The 24173-nt window shown below is 40.7% G+C and overlaps 1 protein-coding gene across 3 annotated transcripts; it reads left to right on the forward strand.

The window, feature by feature from the left end:
* Positions 1–1882: 1882 nt before the first annotated feature.
* On the forward strand, positions 1883–22544 carry LOC308394844 (E3 ubiquitin/ISG15 ligase TRIM25-like). Of its 3 annotated transcripts, none has more exons than XM_080879416.1 (9): positions 1883–2589; positions 3787–3882; positions 7489–7569; positions 7700–7852; positions 9685–9844; positions 10905–10943; positions 14703–14777; positions 16777–16854; positions 17998–22544. In XM_080879416.1, exons 1-9 carry the CDS (start codon positions 1990–1992, stop codon positions 18534–18536), a joined length of 1821 nt encoding a protein of 606 aa, XP_080735542.1. In that variant the 5' UTR covers positions 1883–1989; the 3' UTR covers positions 18537–22544. The 3 variants fall into 3 exon arrangements, with proteins under 3 accessions (XP_080735542.1, XP_080735543.1, XP_080735544.1); XM_080879417.1 differs by having other exon boundaries at positions 16780–16854; XM_080879418.1 differs by lacking the exon at positions 14703–14777 and having other exon boundaries at positions 16780–16854.
* The last annotated feature ends 1629 nt before the right edge of the window (positions 22545–24173 follow it).

The raw sequence follows: 24173 nt of genomic DNA on the forward strand, positions 1-24173 counted from the left end.
TGTTGCCAGTAGATGTCACTGCCACCACATTCAACGACTGAACAACTGAAATTCACTGATGGCTGTTGATCTATATTTTAGTTAAAGCTTCTCTTTTTAAAAGGCCTCACAGAAAAATAACCTTTTTTACAAGTTAAAAAATATTTTAACAGATGTTAAAATTTTAGAGGTTTATACTGTTTATATATAATATTTCAGAAAAATTAGAAATGAGTAACATTTATTAACTTTAGAGTTTACAAAGGTAAGCTTAAAAAAACCAAACCAAGTTGGCAAACACATTTTGCTTAGTCTGTGATACTTTGGGCTTTACACAGCTTGATTAATACACCACTGGCAAATCTTACATAGATCAGAAGTGGCCCACACCTGTATCTAACAACAAACAACCTTTATTTGTCACATACACAATTATACAGAGTACAACATGTAGCAAAACTCTTGTGTCCGAGCCGCAGACATAGCCTCGCCATTCCAGGAGTTGGTATTAAGCATGGGGGTCTAGCCAGGACCGGGTGGGAATCGAACTTGTGAACCCAGCGGCAAAGGTGTGTAGTCTTACCACCACACAGGATCCATCGCAGATTGGTTAGAGGGTGCAGACTTGACTTTTTCAATGACAGCTGCAGCTACTGGGGATCGAGCTAGTCTGACTCGCCTCTGGATCTTGGAAGTGACAAGACTTTTGCCCAGTTCTTCCAGGAAAAGCCGACGTAGGTACAATTTGAAAGAACAAGAAACGAAAAGGAAAGGATGACCAGTACTTTGGTCAACACAAAAACTGGAATGGGTCAAACTGATCCTTAACATAAAAGAAGGTCATCCTGAATCACAATCATCAGTTTAGGTTAATTACAGCCCAAGAACAGTATTGATAGGGGCCATATTTAAAGCGAATGTCTATTGCTACTGTGGAAGTGACGTAAAGACATTGATTTTATTTCAAAGGTTTCTGGCATCCTTTGATAAATGGCACTTTACCCAGTAAAAGTTTGCTATTCTGCATCTGTGTGATTTTGAGTGACAATAAAAAACTCCATGTATTAATACTAATTTACACCATACAGCCCTACTCCAAAAAACTGTCATAGATTTAACTGTGAAGTTGGGTTTCAAAAATAAGTGTTTAAGGTTTTTAGAGCATGTTAGCAGTGCCAGCACAGAACAGACCATCATGGTTGCTGCTGATAGACTTGTATAAGTTTATGTTAGCAAACTACTGAAACAAATGATAACTCAGTGTAAAAGAAGGAAACTAAAACAAAAAGGAAGTCTAAGCATGTACATTTTGTTTTAGTTTTATGTTGTTGTTGTTTTAAGAGCTGGATAGCTGCACAGTAATAGGAAAATCCAGCTGTTAGCCCTAATGTTAGGGTTTGTAGAGGACTTTCTTGAACCATAGCTTCCCCTGACTCAAACGGGTTCTCCTCCACACTGTGCTCATTTATAAAATGTTGACAAACTGAAGTATTACGGCTAACAGGTGCATTTTTCCCATTTCAGTGCAGCCAGTATAGGCCTACTGCTAAAGAAACAAACAGTAAAAGTAGATCCTGAGTATTTTCCACTGAGTTAACATAGACCAATTTAAGTCTTTCAGCAGAAACCAACCAACCGGCACAGTGAAGTCATGTTCTGTACTGGAGCAAGATGGTGCTAAATATACTTTGAACACACTTATTTCTTAAAACAGCTTCACAGACGGTGTTAAATCTGTGATAGTTTTTTAGAGTAGGGCTCCTTGGTGTAAGTTAGCTGTAGAGTTTCCTGTCCACCTTAATGCATACATGCCTGTAAGACAATAATCAGGGCACGAGGGTGGCGCTTAAACTAATGGGAGGTATGACATTGCGGAAGGCTATTCCTGTCTGCTTACCACGCCTCTTCACAATAACGTGGAAGTCAGGAAATGCTTGTGTTAATATCAGGAACGGAGTGATCGGGCAGCTCAGAGCCGATCCGGGGAAGTGGACGGAGCCGACCGCTGAGATGGCTCAGGCGAATATCTCGGTGACGGAGAGCCAGTTCAGGTGTCCCATCTGCCTGGACATCTTGAAGGACCCGGTGTCTATCCCCTGTGGACACACCTACTGCATGGCATGCATCAACAGCTACTGGGACCGGGTGGACTCGGGTCAGTTCAGCTGCCCTCAGTGCCGGGACACGTTCAGCCCTCGGCCGGTGCTGCGGAGGAACACTGTGCTCGCCGAGGTTCTCGGCAAACTCAAGCTGAATGAGATTGACACAGCGCCGGAGGTCTACCTGGGGGGAGTCGGGGAAGTTCCCTGCGACTTCTGCACGGCGGAGAGTAAACTGAGGGCGGACAAGTCGTGCCTGGTGTGCCTGGCGTCTTTCTGCAAGCTTCACGTCCTGCCGCACCGTGAGGTCGGTACTTTGCGACGCCACAAGTTGGTGCCAGCGGTAGAATGTGTGGCGGAGAAGCTGTGCGCTCAGCACCGCCTGGGGCTGGAGCCCGAGGGGAGCGGCTCCGAGGCAGGGGCTGCGGTGGAGTGGAGCGGGTACTGCCTGCTGTGCCAGGCCGACCAGGAGGAAGCGCCCAGTGTGGAAGCGCAGAGAGCTAGGAGACAGGTACTGCTGAGAGAAACTCTGAGTATCGTATAATACAGCACAGAGTTAAGACTCTCACATTAAGTCAGGATACCCCGAAAAGTGTGTGTGTGTGGGGGGGGACCCTCAGTTGGAAAGAGCCACATAAAATTTCTGTTCACTTCTAAAAAGAAAAACATTGTTCATCAAACAAACAGGAAATACTTTCTTCTTCTCTTTTCTTAAAAATAAACTTAGTAGTGTTGAACTGAACTTACAGAATCCCCACAAAATTTACTGCAGATAATAAGCTGCTAAGTACGACTTTAGTATGTAGGAAGAGTCCAAACAAGAGTGAAATCGATTAACTAAATAGATTTAGATTTATAACTATTGCACTGTAAGGACGCCTTACAGCAGCAGTTGGCTGAGGTGATGCCACAGAAGTTAAATCATGCAAAATTATGTCTCAGTACCTGGACAGAGAAGATAAAACACACTCTGTTCTGTGCCAAACACCATCAGAAATAATAGCTGCACTATTTGTCCTGGCTTCAGATTTAATCATTAAGTTAGACCTTTGCTTGCAGACGGTGCTCACAGCTTCTCTTAATGCTTTCCAACTTTGTGGATAGCAACTACAATAAAATCTTCTTCTTCTTTTTTTGCATTTTAAAATAAGCTGCATCAATGCATCCATAATTTAAAGTTAAACCTGAGCATAATGAGCATACATGTCCTTTCATTATGTCTGCAAATAATTTGATTTGTTAGGTTTAGGAAAATCCTAACAGTATAGTTTGTTGGTTCCCAAACCCAACCCAACCGCAGTGAAAACAACCATTATTAATATCAGTTTCACCTTTATCATAGCCATCCATATGATGTTTGTGGGTGTACTGTGGAGTATTTTAGTAGCAATTTCCAAAGCTGCAATTTACAGTAACCATCCAGATAATTTTCAATGGTGGTTTGCAAGCCAACTAATAATTAGTTAGTAATTACCTCTCAGTTTAGCACTTATTAATGATGTTGCTTATGAACAGTTATCAGTCTTTTAAAAGATAAGGCACTTGTATAACAGCTGTGTTATATATGAGATATTTTACGAGCTTTCACCACATGGACAGTAATTCCCCCGAATGCAGTAAAAATGCTCATGCCAAATATCTGAATGGATGTCTTATTCTCTAATTGTTTGTCTGTCCGCCTCCATCTGTTTCTCTGTTTGTCTGTCAGCTCCAGCTCCAGGAGTCTCAGAGGATGGTCCAGGGGAGGATACGGACCGGAGAGAGAGAGCTGCAGGAGTTTCAACAAAACTTGGAGTCTCTCAAGGTGACAAAAACACAAACACACCCAGTATGTCCTGATGATTCTGTGGCCTGTGGGTAGTTCTTGGTACTGGGAAATTAACTGGTACACCAGGAACTTACCTGGAAAATGTTAGCTGTTGTCACCCAATACCTCAGCTTCTCTTACAGAAAGGACAAACTCATAGACACACCTGTGTCACAGATCAGTAGAAAACTGCTCATTGGGTATAGGTAAATGTATGTATCATGGTAATTGGGCTATTAATATCCTTAAAAGATGACTTTTCAAGTAGTAAATGTAATTGTAACAGGACGTCTTTTTAAAGTTAATGACTGGCCGACCAGATGTAACCTAATGTCCATAGATGTCTAGTACTTGTGGTGTATCGCACTAATTAACAGAAACAAACTAATCCATCAGCCTCTAACACGGGCTTGCTGAAACTTTTGACCACTCTTCTGTGATAAATGTCTTCATTTTAGTGGGCTTCAGCTCTCCTGTTCCCACCTTTGGATGATCTAACATGCCTAGGACCATTACCATTGTTGAAAGTTCCACTATAGTCTCAATTTCAAATTTCAGACATGCCTTCAAGCTTTCTTCAAGCAGTTTGATATGATGCCGATAGTTTTCTAGCTCTCCATCCGTTGACATGGCAATGAACTCCAAAGCATGACATTTCCATCACCATGCTTCACAGCAAGTGTGACTTCCACTGGCACATCAGCTCCTGGGCTGAATTTGCTGGAGCAACCAGTCGAATATAAAATTAATGCTGACATCTGTTTGAAATCTATGCAACTTACACTCACTGGACACTTTATTAAGGACACCTTGCCTGTAACAGGCTGGACCCACTTTTACCTTCAGAACTGCTCTAGTTCTCCATGGCATAGTTTTGAAAAGCTGCTGCTCTGTTGGCTGCACATCCATGATGTGAATCATCCCAAAAATGCTACAGTTTTCATTGGCTCGACTCATTTTTTTCACACCACCGTGTTGCAGAGCGTAGTGTGAGATGGAAACCTGCTCAGTCCTCTTTGTGTTTTTAACACTGTAATATTTCATGAAACTGACCTTGAAATGAGTGTAGAGAGAGAAAGTTGGAAAGCCATTAAGAGTCAATCAATTCAAAGGGAGACAGGAAACCATTGGAAAGATGCTGAAACAGACACTGTGAAATAACTTGGTGCTCTCCTTTACTTCTTTCTGTTCAGACTTTTGTATAAAAATCCACAATTTTTGTTTGTTTGTTTTTACAAAATCCTGTAAACTAATGATTCATATGTTCTATAATGACACTGAGTCTGCTTTAACTGAGAATTATGTGGGTTTTGAAATTACTAATAATAATTTAATGTCTTTTTTTTTCAATTCCAGCTACTTGTTTGACATTCAGTATTTTTAATGTGTCCTGTTTTTAAAGAAACAGGATATATATATATATATATATATATATATATATATATATATATATATATATATGTACTGTATATATCAGTTGTATATTTTGAGTTCACTGTGACTGACCAACTCTTTTGTTTTAACGTTAAGTTATTTACAGCTGTAAAAAAAAAAATACATGCATACGCTCGCTTTTAAATTAGTCAAATGTTATTTTAATTGTTTTTGATTTTCTCTCAGGTCATCATGTTGTTATTGTTATTATGCAATGTAGGCAAGACTCACGCAAATTTTTCCCCTGCACACCAACATCCTGCCCTCTGGGGATCGTGTTAGTTCCAAGTACAGTGCCAATTTGTATTCTAGTTTCTCTAACACCCTTTCAGACTTCCAGGAAAGCTATTTCTCCTCCCTCCCCCGAGCATCGTCTCCTTCCATCCACTCTTGGGAAGTCACTCTATCCGCTCACAGTAACCTCAGACAGATACCCTGCCATCTTGGCTTGTTGCTCTGGAGGTTGAAATTGTAATCGTGTGATTCTGGTTAGTTTGCCTGTTATATTAGCAAATTAAAAAATATTTTTAATTTTAATTTTAATTTTTAAAAATAATAATTTAAATGGTAATGGATCTACTTAAACGTGCAGGATGTTAAATGTTTATATTTAGTGTATTTTTACTCATAAAACCTACAAAGAACTAAATGGGAAAATTTTCCGTTCTGTCCCAAAAGGTTGAAATCTGAACTTCCCACATATCCACAATGTAGTTTTGTAATTTAACAAATATAAAGTGTAATATTCTCTTTAAAGTGCTGAATTGGTCAACATTTTTTGCAGTGAATATATTGGGATAACATTTTCACCATATATAAAGAAAAAAAGAGTCCATAAATTGAGTACTGTGTAATAAAGTGATATGACACAGGGAATAAGAATTGAACATGCTAGCTGAAATGTATTTTATACTTGCTAAAAAAGTCTTTGTTGCTAATGACACCTTCAAGATACCTCCGGTACAGAAAAACTGCACTGCTCCGATGTGATTTTGGTCCATTCTTCCACACAAGCTGTCTTCTGATCTTAAACGTCCACCATCATTTCATCTTCAGCATCCTGGTTGATGGCAGCAGATTCTTGTCTCTGTACATTGCTCCATTTATCCTTCCTTCAGTTATATGAAGTCTGCCAGTGTCTTATGTTGAAAAACAGCCCCGCACCATGATGTTCCTACCACCAGGCTTCACTGTTGGTGGTTTATGGGTTGATGTGCAGTGCCACAATGCTCTGCGAGTGTAATATGTGGCTACATACTACAGACTGTGTATAAAAGATGGACCTAACCACAGCTGGGCAATGATGGCAACCTTATGTCCATAACAAACCTGTTGGTTTGTGATTTCCACATTATGAAGCCTCAACATTAGATATAAAAGTTACTATAATGGGTGAACTAAGTAATGCTAGCACACTGCATCCGTAAATCGTGCATATTTCATGCACAGTCACAAATAAATGCTAATTGATGCCAAATAACAGACTAATAAAACACTAATTTTACTCACCATGCCCAAGCACTCAGGGAGACACCAACACTAAAATAGACGAGGTCTATTTTCAAATTACCAAAGGTGACGCCTAACTGATGGCTGCTAGCTTCTTCTGGGCGTGCCATCAGTCAAAGCTACCTCGCCTTAGTACGCCCTAAAAAATTCCAAACAAGTGAGTAACACAAAAATTCACTTACCATACAGTTATAGTAAAGGTGAAATTGATATAGATGTTAAATAAAGTGTTTGCACTAGGCCATAGACCTGTCAGTGTCACTGCTAAAGGTGGATATTTTAACATGGGAGTCTCAGTGGATCCACTCTTGGACGAAGCCTCATTTGTTTTTTTGGCGTAATTTTTCGTCACCAAAGTTTTCTGCTTGTTAATTACCCATATAATTGTGTTCATTGTAAGAAAGTTTGTATGCCTGGATGAAACTACAATAAGCATGTCTTAAACACTGTGAAATAAGAATTTTTCTCACTCCTAATGTAGAGAGTGAGGCCATTCGAAATGACATGGGTTTCTTTTTGAAGTATGTCATGAAGATATGTCTGTTAATATATCATAAGGCTGTTGAGGATGCCATCAAAGAGTTTTCCAGAAGATTGCATTCTCTGCTTTATGCCATCTTTAAATACATGCTCTGTTCTACTCTAATGTGCGTCTTTTAGGTGTCGGCGTCTGCTGTTCTGGAGGATGGTGAGGCTCTGTTTGCTGATATGGCACTATGCCTGGAGAAAACCAAGGCGGAGGTGAGTAGCAGGAGCTAGAAGCATAAGTTCTAATATTGCCAGTATTTGCAACAGTAGCAGCTCTGAGGAGAATAATGTGAAACGTTCACAGTTTTGTAAGGGAATTAAATCTTCTGCTTGTGTGCTGTAGGCCCGAGCGAGGCTGGAAGCGAAAGAGCGCGCAATCGTGGCGAGAGCTGAAAGTGACATAGAGCTGATGGAGAAGGACCTGGAGGAGCTGAGGAGGCGAGACGAGGAGATCAGCCAGCTGCTGCAGTCTGAGGATAATGCTCATTTCTTACAGGTGAGGATGAATGCAGTTTGCTGGTTACAAAGGGAAGGAAGTTTGTTACATTATTATATAAGTTTGTTCATGGAAAGACACTAGGTCGGCTTAAAAGTCATTCTTTAATATCACTTACTTATATACTTACTTAAAGGAGACCTGTTATATGTTTCCTTATTTTCTGCCATATGCTGACATTAAACATGGCTAAACTTGACAATCATGAGGGACACATAAATACATGTGATCTTTGTGAGGCAAAAAGATTTCAGACTGCTCTAAACGTTCAGTTCCCGAAATATTTTCCTTTACTTGTGGTCCTCTATGATGTCACTGAGATCAAACATAGTCATCTAAGGCAGCGGTCCCCAACCCCCGGGCCTCGGACCGGTACCGGTCCGTGAGTCGTTTGGTACCGGGCCGCGAGAGTTGAGGCTCAGGTGTGAAATGTCTGGTTTTCAGGGTTTTTATCGGTTTTCAGCGTTATTTTGTTATCGTTTTTTCATTAACTCAGTTTTCCTGGGTCTTTTCACGTGTGTTATGAATAAATCTTCTTTTTTTCTGTACTGGTACTAGTTTTATTTTGTTGTATTTATCCGCGACACCTTAAAGGCCGGTCCGTGAAAATATTGTCGGGCATAAACCGGTCCGTGGCGCAAAAAAGGTTGGGGACTGCTGATCTAAGGCACACAGCTCTGGTTATGAGCACAGAAGCCCCTCCCATTACCTACCAAACCTTCTGTTTCTGAGTCTCAACCAATCAAAAAGAAGAAAGCTTAAAAAGAAGGTGGCCACACAGGGAAAGGAGCTTAAACAGACAAGACAGAAACGAATTTGGGTAGCTGCACCAAGGCCTAATATAAGATGCATACACTGCTCCCAAAATTTAAAAAAAAAAAAAATCAGATTTCAGTGAAGCAAGCAACTCATGATGGATATTCTTACTGATGTGGATTCAATAATGTGTTAGGAATTAGAAGATGCCACATCATTTAAAGGAAATGAAAAGACACATCAAAAATCAAAATGAACAAATAATGAGGTAGGTTAGTCCATTTTGATAAAATTTAATTGCAGCAACTCAAAGTAGTACTCAGTAGTTTGTTAGGCCCTCACATGCTTGTATGCATGTTTTTGGCAACTCCAATACAGTCCTTGCTTATCACCTGTCCTTCACAGCAAACTGAAACAGACGTTGTAGGTCACTGGACACAATCCCATGTGCATCATGAACGTGCAGGTGCAAGTGTTCGGTTTATTGGTGAAGTTGTAGAACTTTGTTCTCACCCGTCATGGAATTACAAACTGATAAAATATTGAACTAACTTCAGAGTAAAAGAAAGAAAAGACTTCATTCTCACATTTGAGACACTGGGGCTATCAGATGTTCTCAATTGTTTCCAGAAAATCATCAATTATCCAAACGGCTGCTGATTGATTATCTGTTATTGGCTCATCAATTACAACAGAATTGGTTGCTGATGTGCTTTAAAGGACGCCTGCACATCGCCCACTTTTACTCTCGATTGTTCTCACTCAGAAAAATCAAATCGTTAGCAGCTCTTGTATTGGATACTCACCCATTACTGTTAATGCATCCTGGAGGACATAAGAACTCACCTGAGTGGGTACTTAGAAAGATCCAGTCAGTGTGTGAACGAGTTATGAGCAGAAAGAACGGATGAAAGGAGAGAATGAGTCAGCAGTGGCTAGTGGAAAAAGACGGCAACTGCCTAAGTGTTATTTTCAAATTTAATTGTACGAGGAATTGAGGGTGGAGGGTGGGGGGGAAGGCGGGCCAAATCTGCAGCGCCTGGAGTATAGTTTCCACTCTTTTCTCATTGGCTCAGGCCACCCAGCTGCTCTGCATGCCTTTCGCCACTGGTCGGCACTCCGGCACCCTCAGCCTGCCCACGGAGGCCTTCAGTGGTGCCAGGAGAGCACTGGGCCACCTCCGTAGCCACATAGAGGAGGTCTGCAGGGAGGAGGTCGACAAGATCACCCCCGCAGGTAGGTAGCACCACCTGGACTCAGGATGAGCTTCAAAGATGCTAACACCGACTCACAGTTAGGGATGGGAATTGATAAGAATTTAGCAATTCATTATCAATATGACTTATCAATTCTCAATGGCTCTCAATGAGAATATCACATTACCATTACATTCATGGGAATTAATAGCATGCCGAGTGGTCAAATGTTTGTGCATGTTGGAGGTATTTCTCCTCTTTGTTGTGATCAGTGTTGGCGTCATTACTCAAAAAAGTAAATAAAAAAAGTTATTGCAGATATTACACAGAGCAATTTTCTAAAAAGTAACAACGCACGTTACTTAATTACACCCAGGAGAAAGACATTTGTTATACTACTCATTACGTTCCTTTCATGTTACTTTGTAAAATGACCTGAAACACTGTCAACAATATAAACCTACAGCCCCACACACCAACACAGATCCCTGTCCTGATGAGCACACACGTGACTCTTAGTATTTTGGTGTCAACACAGAGCTGACAGCACAAATCAAAGATGAAAACCAACACAAAGAGACTTTAGAGCGGTCGACACAGGAGTTCTACTTTAGAAATGTGGACAGGTAGAAACAGGGGCTGCAGCCTGACTGCTCATCAGTTTGTTACCTGTTGAAGTTCACCAGCGGCTGACTTCACAGCAAATGATGGCTCATTTTAGCACAGTGCTGGACTTGGTCAGCATTTACTCAGCTTTAACGTCAATCTGGGCTCTTGGTTAGCTTAGCGTTGGCATTCTGTCTTTGCAGGCGCTTGCTAAGAGCCAAAGTTGTAATGTAATGTCCATATCCACGCCAAAGACACACGAACTGAAATCAGCTGGTCGTAGCAAGAGTGCAAGAGGAATCGATAGGCAGGAAGATTCCAAGGAACTGGCCTACTGGGAACCGGTTTTTGTAGAGAACCGGTTCTCGATTCCCATCCCTTCCCATGGTCTATATTCGGATCATATCACAAGTCCATTTATGGATTCATATACATATATGAGCTGTATGTGCACTGTATTATTATTATTATTTTTGTTATTATTTCTCTTCCAGTTAATGATAACTACAAATCTGGTGGAGAGCATGTAAAAAGTAAGCACAACAAACACGACACACACAAACATGCACAGTCAAAGCTCAGGGTGACCCGTTTTTACCAGGTTTTCTATGACCTTTAACACCGAGTGGAATTGTTAATCATTGATGCTGAAGAGGACCAGGATGAGCTCCTCTCTATTCTAATCTGTTCATTTTGGTGTCATTTGAAGCAGCACCGTCCACATTATATTAGGGGGTTAGCACAAAGATAGTGGAGCTAATTAAGACATGATGTGATTAAGGGATTGTAGTGTGGATCCATCAGTGTGAGCACTTTCTGCAGTAGTCTCCATATTATAGAAAATATTTCATTGCTGTAAAAAGTGTGAAACAGTTTTCTTGCAGCAAAACCATTACATTAAAATTCAGTGTGTTAAATACGTTGCAGCTGTTTATGGACAAACTTCGGACATTTTATCGTCCCATCCTTTCACTTTTTTATAAGCATGTTAGCACGCTGAGATAGTGGACACTGCATGTTACCATGTTGCTGATAGCATTTTTCTCAAAGCACTGCTGTAACTGCAGCCTCAAAAAGTTGCCGGCATAACTGCAGATTTGTTATTAATTCATTTTTTATATTTTTTTCCTAAGAGCTTTTTTAACCTCCTAAGACCCAAACTCTTCCATGGCAGCATTTTTAATTTATCTTTGCTATTTGGGCTGATTAGGACCTGATGAATGTAAAAACAAAGAATTACGTGATTTTTTTTTTTTTTTTTTTTTTTACCTTATTTTTGTTTCTGAGAAAAATGAGATTCACATATGAGGACATTCACATTAAATTTCGATAGAACAGTGGCAGTGTAACGTCCTTGTCAGTGGATATCAGGCCCTTCTGCAGCAAAATTTGGTATTTTGGTCTAGACAACCCAAAATGGGTAGTCAACATATGTGGACGCCAGGTCCTAGGAGGTTAAATTGTTTTTTTGTGGGGGTTTTACAGGGAGTGCAGAATTATTTGGCAAATGAGTATTTTGTCCACATAGAATAGAATAGAATAGAATAGAATAGAATAGAATAGAATAGAATAGCCTTTATTGTCATTGTACAGAGTACAACGAAATTGGAGTGCCACTCCCTTGGTGCAAGTTTCAATAATAAATATAAATGTAAAATATAAAAAGTACAAAAAAAACAATCATCCTCTTCATGCATGTCTTACTCCAAGCTGTATAGGCTCGAAAGCCTACTACCAATTAAGCATATTAGGTGATGTGCATCTCTGTAATGAGAAGGGGTGTGGTCTAATGACATCAACACCCTATATCAGGTGTGCATAATTATTAGGCAACGTCCTTTCCTTTGTCTGTGAAGGTTCTCAGTCATCCAGGTCATCGTAGTCAAAGGAGCTTGACAATGGGGATGACAATGTTGTTGCGTCTGTCCTTCTTAGGACAGCGAGGGAGGATAAGAAGGACAGACGCAACAACATTGTCATCCCCTATGTAGCCGGTGTATCAGAGAAACTCAGGAGAGTTTTCTCCAAGCATGACATCCCAGTGTATTTCAGACCCAGCAACACGCTCAGACAGAAACTGGTTCACCCGAAAGACAAAACGCCAAAACACAGACTTAACAATGTGGTGTATGCTGTACAGTGCAGCGAGGAATGCTCAGACCTCTACATTGGAGAGACCAAACAGCCACTTCACAAGCGCATGGCACAACACAGAAGAGCCACCTCCACAGGACAAGACTCAGCAGTCCATCTGCATCTTAAGGATAAAGGACACTCTTTCGAGGATGCCAATGTTCACATTTTGGACAGAGAGGACAGATGGTTCGAAAGAGGAGTGAAAGAAGCCATCTATGTCCACTGTGAGCGACCATCTTTGAACAGAGGCGGGGGTTTACGACACCAACTCTCTGCCATCTATAATCCAGTTTTGAGTTCCCTTCCCAGACGCCTTAACGCCCACTCACATCCTGGGCCATCTGACCTCAGGAATTCACATGATAAGGTGGGGCCAGGTTTCACAATGAACACACCCGAAACTCTGGCTGATTGGGACCCACGCCCAGTTTCACACCTTGGCTCAGGCGATTAGAGGATCATCAGGGGGTCCTTTTGTCCCTCTGTGGGGGGTCACTCCCACTGGGTTTATATCTGGGACTCTCCACCATTTGACCTTAGAACTGAAGAAGCTTCTCGGATGAGAGGTGAAACGTCTTCAAGCAACTTAAAGAAGTCCAGACGCTTTTCTTTCCAAGCTCCTTTGTCCTTTCCTTTGGCAAAATGGGTCAAAAGAAGGACTTGACAGGCTCAGAAAAGTCAAAAATAGTGAGATATCTTGCAGAGGGATGCAGCAGTCTGAAAATTGCAAAGCTTCTGAAGCGTGATCATCGAACAATCAAGCGTTTCATTCAAAATAGTCAACAGGGTCGCAAGAAGCGTGTGGAAAAACCAAGGCGCAAAATAACTGCCCATGAACTGAGAAAAGTCAAGCGTGCAGCTGCCAAGATGCCACTTGCCACCAGTTTGGCCATATTTCAGAGCTGCAACATCACTGGAGTGCCCAAAAGCACAAGGTGTGCAATACTCAGAGACATGGCCAAGGTAAGAAAGGCTGAAAGACGACCACCACTGAACAAGACACACAAGCTGAAACGTCAAGACTGGGCCAAGAAATATCTCAAGACTGGTTTTTCTAAGGTTTTATGGACTGATGAAATGAGAGTGAGTCTTGATGGGCCAGATGGATGGGCCCGTGGCTGGATTGGTAAAGGGCAGAGAGCTCCAGTCCGACTCAGACGCCAGCAAGGTGGAGGTGGAGTACTGGCTTGGGCTGGTATCATCAAAGATGAGCTTGTGGGGCCTTTTCGGGTTGAGGATGGAGTCAAGCTCAACTCCCAGTCCTACTGCCAGTTTCTGGAAGACACCTTCTTCAAGCAGTGGTGCAGGAAGAAGTCTGCATCCTTCAAGAAAAACATGATTTTCATGCAGGACAATGCTCCATCACACGCGTCCAAGTACTCCACAGCGTGGCTGGCAAGAAAGGGTATAAAAGAAGAAAAACTAATGACATGGCCACCTTGTTCACCTGATCTGAACCCCATTGAGAACCTGTGGTCCATCATCAAATGTGAGATTTACAAGGAGGGAAAACAGTACACCTCTCTGAACAGTGTCTGGGAGGCTGTGGTTGCTGCTGCACGCAATGTTGATGGTGAACAGATCAAAACACTGACAGAATCTATGGATGGCAGGCTTTTGAGTGTCCTTGCAAAGAAAGGTGGCTATATTGGTCGCTGATTTGTTTTTGTTTTGTTTTTGAATGTCAGAAATGTATATTTGTGAATGTGGAGATGTTATATTGGTTTCACTGGTAAAAATAAATAATTGAAATGGGTATATATTTGTTTTTTGTTAAGTTGCCTAATTATTATGCACAGTAATAGTCACCTGCACACACAGATATCCCCCTAAAATAGCTAAAACTAAAAACTACTTCCAAAAACATTCAGCTTTGATATTAATGAATTTTTTGGGTTCATTGAGAACATGGTTGTTGTTCAATAATAAAATTATTCCTCAAAAATACAACTTGCCTAATAATTCTGCACTCCCTGTATGTGCTCAGAGGGGATCTTTCTTTCTTTCTTTCTTTCTTTCTTTCTTTCTTTCTTTCTTTCTTTCTTTTAATGGAAACTCTCCAAATTTGTGAATTTGACTGATTGGCATGTTGTTTGTTGTGACATTATTTCAAACCAAATATCATTCATACCATTCATATCTGTTGTATTGGGGAGGTGGTCGAATTCACAGTGCGGTGAACTCCAAACCTCAGCAAGTGCAACTGTCTACAGGGCAACATGCAACCCGGGGTAAGTGGCAAAAAGATAATGTAATATAATGTAATGTAGTAATACTTACTTCGTGTACAAAAACAGTCTCTCACATTTTTCTGGAGGAATTTTGGCTCACTCTTCTTTACAATGTTGCTTCAGTTCATTACACAGCATTTCAGTCAGGTCGACTTGGCCATCAAAACATCCTGATTCTTTTATTTTGAAGCTGCTGAACATCACTTCAGTTTACTTTGGTATAAAGTGGAGACTGCGAGGTGCTCGGGTCCAGTGGCTGCAAAATGAGCCCAAATCATCACACCTCCACCCCCATGCCTGGCAGTTAGTGTGGGGTGTTTGTACTCATATGCTCTGACTTTTTTCCTCCAAATGTGGTGCTGTGCATTTTGGCCAAACTGTGTGGTCTCATCTATCCACAAGTCTTGTAGTTTGTTCAAATGCAGCTTTACTGTGCTGCCATGTTTTTCAGAGAAAAGAGGTTTTCTCTCAAAAACCTTTTCAAATAAAAAGTCTTGTTCAGTACTTTTTCTAATTGTGCTGTCATAAACTTTTAACATGCTAACTATGCCTTTAAAATCTGCTCACATTTGCTGATGATCAGCAAATCAAGTGATTTGATTAGCAGCGCCTGGCTGCTACTCACCATCCCTATAGAAACAATAAGCATGCACTTAGTTTTTCACCAGGCTGCATAGTGTCATATGAAATGTTTCTTTTCACATGACTATAATTTAATATAATAAATATGATATATCCAAATGACATGAGATCCTGCCTCTCCCGGATCCTGGTTCTGTTGGACGTCTCTTTCTGTTAAAAGTGAGTTTTTCTTTCCCATTGTTGCCAAGCGTTTCCTCATAGGGGATCGCCTTAATTGGGGGGTTCTCTCTGTAATACTGTGGGGAGGAGACTGTTGCTGTGAATTGGTGCTATATGAATAATACTGAACTGAAATTCACTGCTTTGGTGTGCGCTCCCCAGTTTGGGAGATTTCTGTTGCCTCCTCTTGAATATCAAGGGACTTGTCTTGTTTTACTCAGTGCATCAGAGAAATACAATTATAGCCCAGGTACCTGTGAACTGACGTGTGATAAGAGGCTTACTCTCATGACAACAACAGTAAGTTACCGACAAGTAACCAGATCATGATTCAAGAAAAGCGACATTACAAGTCTTATCTCCAGTGTCACTGCATTACAGAGAAGGTCTGCATGAGATTCATAACAAAAGAAAATGTATCACAGTGGGGATTTTAATGACTTACCATTCCACCACCATGCTACGAGGTGGCATGGTGATAGGTTGGATTGCGCTGTTTGAACCCTGCTTGAAGGGTACAATAAGTGCTGTGTGAATGTGTTGTGCTTTTGGAATCAATAAAACTAGAAAGGTACTTTTAAAGGGGCTTTTAAAGTGCACAACATTACATAAGTTTAAATAAGTACAAGGTAGTGTATAGAGTTTAGCAGTGCAGACCGTCCTGCAACGCTTAATTCGATTTTCATTAAATTCTTAGATTGTACCGCCTTACAGAACCTCTAACATGGTTACAGTCTGATTCTGTTTGTTCAGAAATCAAAAATGCGAGTCCCAGAGTCAACCTAATCATGGTGTGTTCATTATTAACACGTTACAAATTTAATAAATGCCAGTAAAGGTTAAGTTATGTGTTCAATAACTACCTTCCAACCAAGCCACCCACTCTTGGTACTGCTGAACCTTGGACAGCGACGGTCAGCCATCATGATAAAGGGCCAACAGCATGAAAACGCTGCCTCTAAGTTACTAAACTGCATGTAAACATGTTTCCTATTTCTGTTTAAGCTGGTTTAAAATACAAAGAAATGTTTCCATTTGTTAACTTGAAAACTTTTGTGGTGTTCCCAACGTGCTATTCAAAATTCATTCAACATTTTGCTCATCATCCCTCTACAGCTTAAGCAAAAGAAGATAAAAAATGTGTTATTGATACAGTTTTGTTCAGCAGGCACTTTTCTGTTTTTTTGTCTCGTTCAAGCAGCACCAGTGTCGTTCCCGCTGTCGTCTCTGTCTCTGCAGGCGCCTGATCAGAGGATGAGGGCAGCTTTCCTCAGGTGTAAGTATATCATCTTTTTTCCCTTAAGTGTGACTCAGAAGCATGCTTTTTTCCTTTTTTAGTGCCTTTTTTAGTCCCTGGTACAACCATTGAGAGCAAGCACCCTAATTGTCATTACCCATCTTTCTCTGCTTTGTCACCTCTTTTCCCTCAGTCTTTGCTTGTTCTGCGTCCTCCTACTTGACCAGATAATAAGAATCCTGCTGGGAAATCTGAAACCTCAGTCTAGATGCTCATTAATGATGGATGGACATCATACTGTATTTATGACTTCCTGGTCTATCATTAAGATCAGCACCATGTTCCAACACGACTGAGCCTGCTGACACAATGACAGCATTACCAGCACCTTGTCAGGGTTTAATAATTCATTTGGTCAGTGTCTGTGTGTCGTTTGTGTCCACTGTGCCAAAAAGTCAACTGAAATACTGCAAGGCTTAAACGTCAGTGGGAAAACCTCTACAACCTGACAGAGTAGACAACAGCTGGTTCAGTTCTCTGCTAAATTAGGAGGATAATAGCAAGTTTTCTCCTGATGCCAACTTTATTCTGACTTTATAAGAGGAGGAAAATCAAATGGAGAGTGGGGAGAATTAGAATGCAGCTGGTTGGTATGGCATCATGACCATCTTGGAGTTTTGAAAACACATTTGATCAGCAAGCAATGGATCTTACAGTGAAACTGTTCTCATTGGCTAGGGACTTGTCAATCACAGGTTGTTAGCTAATGAAAATATCTCCCTTTCTAATAAACAGAATGCCCAAAATTTTTAAGATGAAACTGAAATGAATTGCTCATCAGGAAGTTGTTTACAAAGGTCAGACCTGAGACACCTTTACTTCCAGACTTCTATAGAACGTTTAAATTGTCTTCACGTTTCAGAATTTAAAGTTTTATGCATCAGTTACCCTCAAACACCCACTCCTCTGCTTAACAGAAAAGTGTTCTGTAGTGTTATGGCCACCTGACGAGTTGTAACATTTCAGTCATAAATCCTTAGTGATTTATGACTAAGGATTTAGTCATAAATCCTGGATTGCAAATGACATTGCTAAATGTCATTTGCAATCCAACTGTTTCATTCAGAGCCTTTTTGGTGTTTAACTGTTAGTTTTTTTTTTCTTTCTGTTTCCTTGCTCTAGTTTCGTGCCATCTGACCTTTGACCCCGAGACAGCTCATCCTACCTTGGTTCTCCTGGAGGGGCCCCAGGGTGCTCATTGTGGCGAGGAGCCACAGCCCTACCAGCCTCATCCACAGCGCTTTGACTCAGTGGCGCAAGTCCTGTGCAGGGAGGGCCAGTTTGGTGGTGCCAGCTACTGGGAGGTTGAGTGGAGAGGAGGTGGGTGGATTGACATAGGCGTCACCTACCGTGGGATCGGGCGCAAAGGTGGCGGGAAGCCCTGCCTGCTTGGGCGCAACGAGCACTCTTGGCGGCTGAGGTGTAGTCATGCTGGATATGCTGCATGGCACGATAACCGCAAGACCACGGTCGCTGCACCGCCCTCCCCCAGGATCGGCGTGTTTCTGGAGCGCCAGAAAGGAGCTTTGTCCTTTTACAGCATCTCGGACTCCATGGTGCTCCTGCACACTTTCCATTATTCGTTCTCTCAGCCGCTATACCCCGCCTTCCGTTTGGATCTGGACTCAACTCTTGTCATCTGCCCTCATGAGGGAAGCTAACTATGCCCCCATGTTTTTCCAGGACGTCTCATTTATCTTCTGGAGGAAAGGGCTGTTCGCTCTGCCAATCGATATGAGTGAGTGGTGAGGAAATGGCACTTTTCTGTGTAATTCTCTTTGACTGTAATATTCTCTTTGATAACTGCCGGGTTGAGTGGCAGAATTGCATAATTTTTTTAACAGCATGCATGTTTTTTACAGTGTACTTTATTACATAAAAGCCCATGTGTCATCATTTAAACCAGATACACACAGGTTAATAAATATACACATATACATATATATAAACTGATGCTTTCAGCAAATTGAAAATATACCCTCAAGTTGGATTTTATGCTAGCTTTAAAAGACTGCAAAAGTTGTGTAGTGCTGAAAATCACTTGGTTCCCACAGCTAATTAACTAACTGGTAACAGGCCATAGACCAGGGGTTCATCACATTGTGAAAGACTGTTTGAGCAAATATTTAAACAAGAAAACAGTTTCTCAGAAATGGGAAAGAATTTCTGGTCCATAATAAGCCATTATCATGGGTGATTTCCACATCTGTGAAAGCACCATTATTGTTGGCTGATACATGCAAGTTTGGGGGCAACACATGCTTTCAAAGCCAGTATTTTCAGGGAGGTCTGTGCTTATTTAAAGGTACAGTAAGTGGGTTTTTAATGTTATTTATTAGAAAAATAGTGTACTCAAAAATATACATAGATCAGTCAGTAATTATGCCACCCAACAAATTGATGCATTCTTATAAACTTTAAATGAATCCATTAAAAATACATAGGAGGATGCGTGGGTTTGTGGAAGGCACCATGTTGCCCACCATCTACAGTACAGTAGCTGAGTTGGACATCACCGTTCCACCTAATTGTGTTTCATGTACATGACTATAGACCGGCCAAATACATAATACACCTTACAACTTTGTATTTTACAGTTCCTTCAAACTATATCTGACTATTTAACATTTGAACATGTACATTTTTATCATTTTGTCTTTTTCTTTACCTCTCCTCACTCATTTCTAGCTTATCCTGTTCCTTCTTACCTTAACCTCATCTCCTGAACTGAAGTTAGGGTTCTAAATTAGAACTTCTAATGTGCATAATCATGCTAATTTACGATATTGTCACAATTACTTATTGTTACCAACAAGCCAGCTAAACAACAACTGCCATTTACAAGTTAACATTAGGCCAGCTAATGTTAGGAAAGTGTTTGTCACTTTCCCTGTGATAAACACTTTGTTTCAGAGTATCCCATTGTATCAGAGTTTACTTGCTAGGTGTCAAAGTCCAACATAATGCCAGCTAACAGCAGCTAACAACGGTAAAAACAGCGGTGCTTATCAGCAGCTCACTGAGGTTCGCTTCACTGACTTATCGGCTCGAATCGTAGTCCTTTCACTAAATTTTACAGCATCTACCAGAGCAAACAGCATATTGATAGCTAAATGTCGAACGGCTGTGGTCAGAGGTGATTCGTGTGTCAAAAAAAGTACTGCAAAACTGCAAAACACATATTCATTGTTTAATTCCCGATTTATTGCTAAGTGAAAAGTGTTTGTCCACCAGCAGGCACCGTAGCTGGAATTATTACACTTGAATTGAGATAAGTAATCAGAGCTCAGTTGACTGCAATTTACTGACATCTGGTGGTGAGATTTTACACACTCTACCTTTAAATAAGACACTGCCAGACCACATGAGCACTGTTGAACATGAGAGAATATTTGATTATAGAGCAACAGGTCTGGAAAACCGTGATAAATATTCCTCAGTCTTGACTTTGTGTTGCTGGCATCAAATTTAAAAGGACTATTTTTTTTTACATTTTCTTTTTACTTTTAATTACAAAAATTTATTAGTTTTAACAGGAATGTTTACTTTTTTAAAATTTAATTTAAATATGGGGTTAAAATAACTTTTACAGTGTGCTGACCTTGTTGTAATATCAGGTGGTATTTGTGTTCCAGTAAGACATGGATGAGTTACTATGAGTTAACATACAATTATAAATATGCTCATATTTTGTAATCTTTTTGAACATTTTTTGTGTTTTTGCCTCTGTGACAGATGTTTACTGGGAAAAAGCCATATTCACAGATTTACTGAGCAATGGAGTATAAAAAGAAGAACCATACACGTCAGCGTGTTTGTAGAAATCATTTGACTGGAAACATGTGCGACAGTGTTTCCCACAGATTCTAAATCAGCAACAGAGAAATATTCATTGGTTTCTCCTCCCTTTGTGTTTGATGTTATTTTCATAGGGTTGTACATTTATAGGAGTCAAAGGTTATTTTTTTCCATTATCAGTTATACTAATGTGACATGGGAAACCTCTGGGCATTTTTTCATTTAAACCTGCAGAAGTGACCTCAGCTTCAGATAAATTAAACGTTGTTTTGCATTAATCTTAAATTAAATGAAGGAATAGTTTAATATGTTAAAAAAATGCTTACAGAATTCTGTTGGGAAAAGTTGTAGCACAATAAATATGGACGTACAATTTCTTAAGGTACTCAACGGGCAGGTTGTCCCACTTCTTGTTTGTTTAGCCTGAGTTCTGTCTTATCATCCTTGAATGATTCTGTTATGTTGACATTAAGACTCTGTGGAAACCATACGGGCTGTTTATCTTGCTGCTGGAGACAGCTCTTTATGACTTTTGTCAAATATTTAGGGTCAGTGATGTGCTCCAGAGGAAAACTGGGACTAATCATGAGCCTTTCCTTGTGGTACAGTGCGATGGAAAACAATCAAAAGATCCAAGTGCCTCAAACATTTGCACAGAACAACACTTGCTATCATTGCAGCACTTTGATTGCTTCTAAGTCTATGATTATAACTTTTATCTAAGCAACTCAGATTCTATCAAATCACATACATGCTGATCTCATTCATTTTTATTGATGTAGCGCCAAATCACAACAACATTCGGCTCAAGGTACTTTGTACTGTAAGTTAACACCCCACGTTAATACAGAGAAAACCCAACAATCAAATGGTGACAGTGAGAAGGAAAAACTCCCTTTTAACAGGAAGAAATATCCATCATGCAAACCCTTGAGTTGGTTCGGGGTGAGGGGAGGATGACGGAACAAAAAGAAAAAACTGTGGAAGAGAGCCATTCCGTGAAAAAAAATACTTTGTGATTTTAAAACTGTGGGGTGACATAAAGAAGATCATGTCTTCCATCTGAATGGACACCATACTATAGCCACTGCCTTTCTTGACTTGGCAGGGGTGGGGGAACTCCAGGCTTCAATGGGTGGTGTCCTGTAGGTTTTAGATGTGTTCTTGATCCAACAGCTGATTTAAATGGCTAAATTATGTCCTCAACATGTCTTGAAGTTCTCCAGAGGCCTGTTAATGATAATCATTTGATTCAGGTTTGTGGACCCAGGGTGAGATCTAAAACCTACAGGACACTGGCCCTTGAGGCCTGGAGTTCCCCACCCCTGACTTAGAGGGTTGTTTTCTTTTTAAAAGGCACTTTTGCAGAGGATTATGATCACCTGACCAGACACTGTGTAGGGCCTTCAAACCAAACTATGGAAGAACCTCAGAATGCAACACAACCTCACATGTACAGATAAATAAATGTGTATATATATCATTCACAGAGCTATTAGAAAATATTTACATTTTTTTTAACATGGAGTGCACTATTCCACAAGCTGTAGGCCTGTATCATGAAGTCTGTAAAATGAGCATCCTTATGTATGTTTGTCTACCCGCTGTGCTTCTGTTACTGTTATTGTTTATGTTACTTATATTATATATGTTGTCTTACCAAATGAGTTTATTCCTTTCACTCAGCTCACAAAAAAACTGATCGATCAGGGTCTAAACATGCAGTGAGTTTTTCTTAATAGTGAAAGGATTGATAGTACTTGTTAAAATGATTTATTTCAGATGTTTCTTGTATTTTTTTCCCTTGTTGATGTGCAATAAACTCTATATTTTATGATTTTCTTCCCTAATAAAATGGCTTGACCTTTACTTGAAACCAAATTTTCACATATTGAGAATTCAATTCAATTTTATTTATATAGCTCCAAATCACAACAGCAGTCACCTCAAGGCGCTTTGTATTGTACAGTAGATCATACAATAATAGATACCGAGAAAGACTCAACAATCATATGACCCCCTATGAGCAAGCACTTTGGCGACAGTGGGAAGGAAAAACTCCCTTTGAACAAGAAGAAAACTCCAGCAGAACCAGGCTCAGGGAGGGGCGGGGCCATCTGCTGCGACCGGTTGGGGTGAGAGAAGGAAGACAGGATAAAGACATGCTGTGGAAGAGAGACAGAGATTAATAACAGATATGATTCAATGCAGAGAGGTTTATTAACACATAGTGAGTGAGAAACTGGTGACTGGAAAGGAAAAACTCAATGCATCATGGGAATCCCCGGCAGCCTACGTCTATTGCAGCATAACTAAGGGTGGCTTCAGCATCACCTGGTCCAGCCCTGTTACGCCCCACTTAAAAACGAAGTGTTGACTGGAGTGAGGGGTAACACAAAGTGAAAGAGAAAACATGAACTACTGGAGAATAGATGTCATTAAACATGATTTATTGCCCGAAACTACTACAGTAAAAATAAACACAGGGAAGCTCTCTTCTTCAGGGTCTCCAAGGCCAAAACAACAAACAAAACACCCCCTTTAGCTAAAAATCAAACCAAGTACTCTCTAACCAAAACAAAATACAATGGCTGAGCTCCCTGTCTAACCAAAACAGGAGAAAACAGTTGAAACAAAAATGGCAGAGAACCCCTACCTGCTTCCACAACGATGAACTAATTAACACAGTAAGGGCACACCTTTGCTTACAATAAAAGAAAGAAAACCAAAGTTTCACAGAGTTTAAGGTGTCTCTCTCTCTCTCTTGCTCTCACTCACTCACTCACTCACTCACTCACTCACTCACTCACTCACTCACTCACTCACTCAGGCCTGCTGCCCAAAACACTATAGCTCACAGCTCTGGCAAAAATGGGGGAAGTGGCAGCGGTGTGGCAGTTTAGGATGGCAGACTATATGCCGTGGCTGACGAGCTGGAACACACCTCAGCTGTGGCTCATGAGGCAGACCTGCAACACAAGAAAAAGGAGAAAAAAAACTCTTCCACAGAGGGAGAGCCACTAGAGGTCAGCGACCGTAACAAGCCCTAACTATATGCTTTAGCAAAAAGGAAAGTTTTAAGCCTAATCTTAAAAAGATGAGAAGTTAGCTGAAGCAGGGTGGTGCAGGGGCTGGTCAGATATCAAGTGCTGAGAGTGGATCTTTGGTCCTCTGTGCAGCTCTGTCCACTCTCAGCTGTTCCAGGATTGCTAAAGACACTGCCCTGCAAAGCAATAACACAAGAAAGTCGCCATTTTAATACAAAAACAGCATTTCCATTGTTGGTAGCTGTAGTATGTTGTTAAAATGCCCTTTTAAACCCAACATATTTACATTCACATAACTACAAATAAACTTAAATCTACAGTGCTGCTGGCACAGGATGATGATTCATACCAACGGATGGATTTGATCTTCAAGAAAGTTCATAGTCAGTGAGAAGAAACAGGTCAAGTATAAAGAGACAAATGGAACATTCTGCAGCCTTTATATACTCTCGG

The sequence above is a fragment of the Rhamphochromis sp. 'chilingali' genome, assembly GCF_963969265.1.
Source record: "Rhamphochromis sp. 'chilingali' genome assembly, chromosome: 4".
NCBI classification, from domain to species: domain Eukaryota; kingdom Metazoa; phylum Chordata; class Actinopteri; order Cichliformes; family Cichlidae; genus Rhamphochromis; species Rhamphochromis sp. 'chilingali'.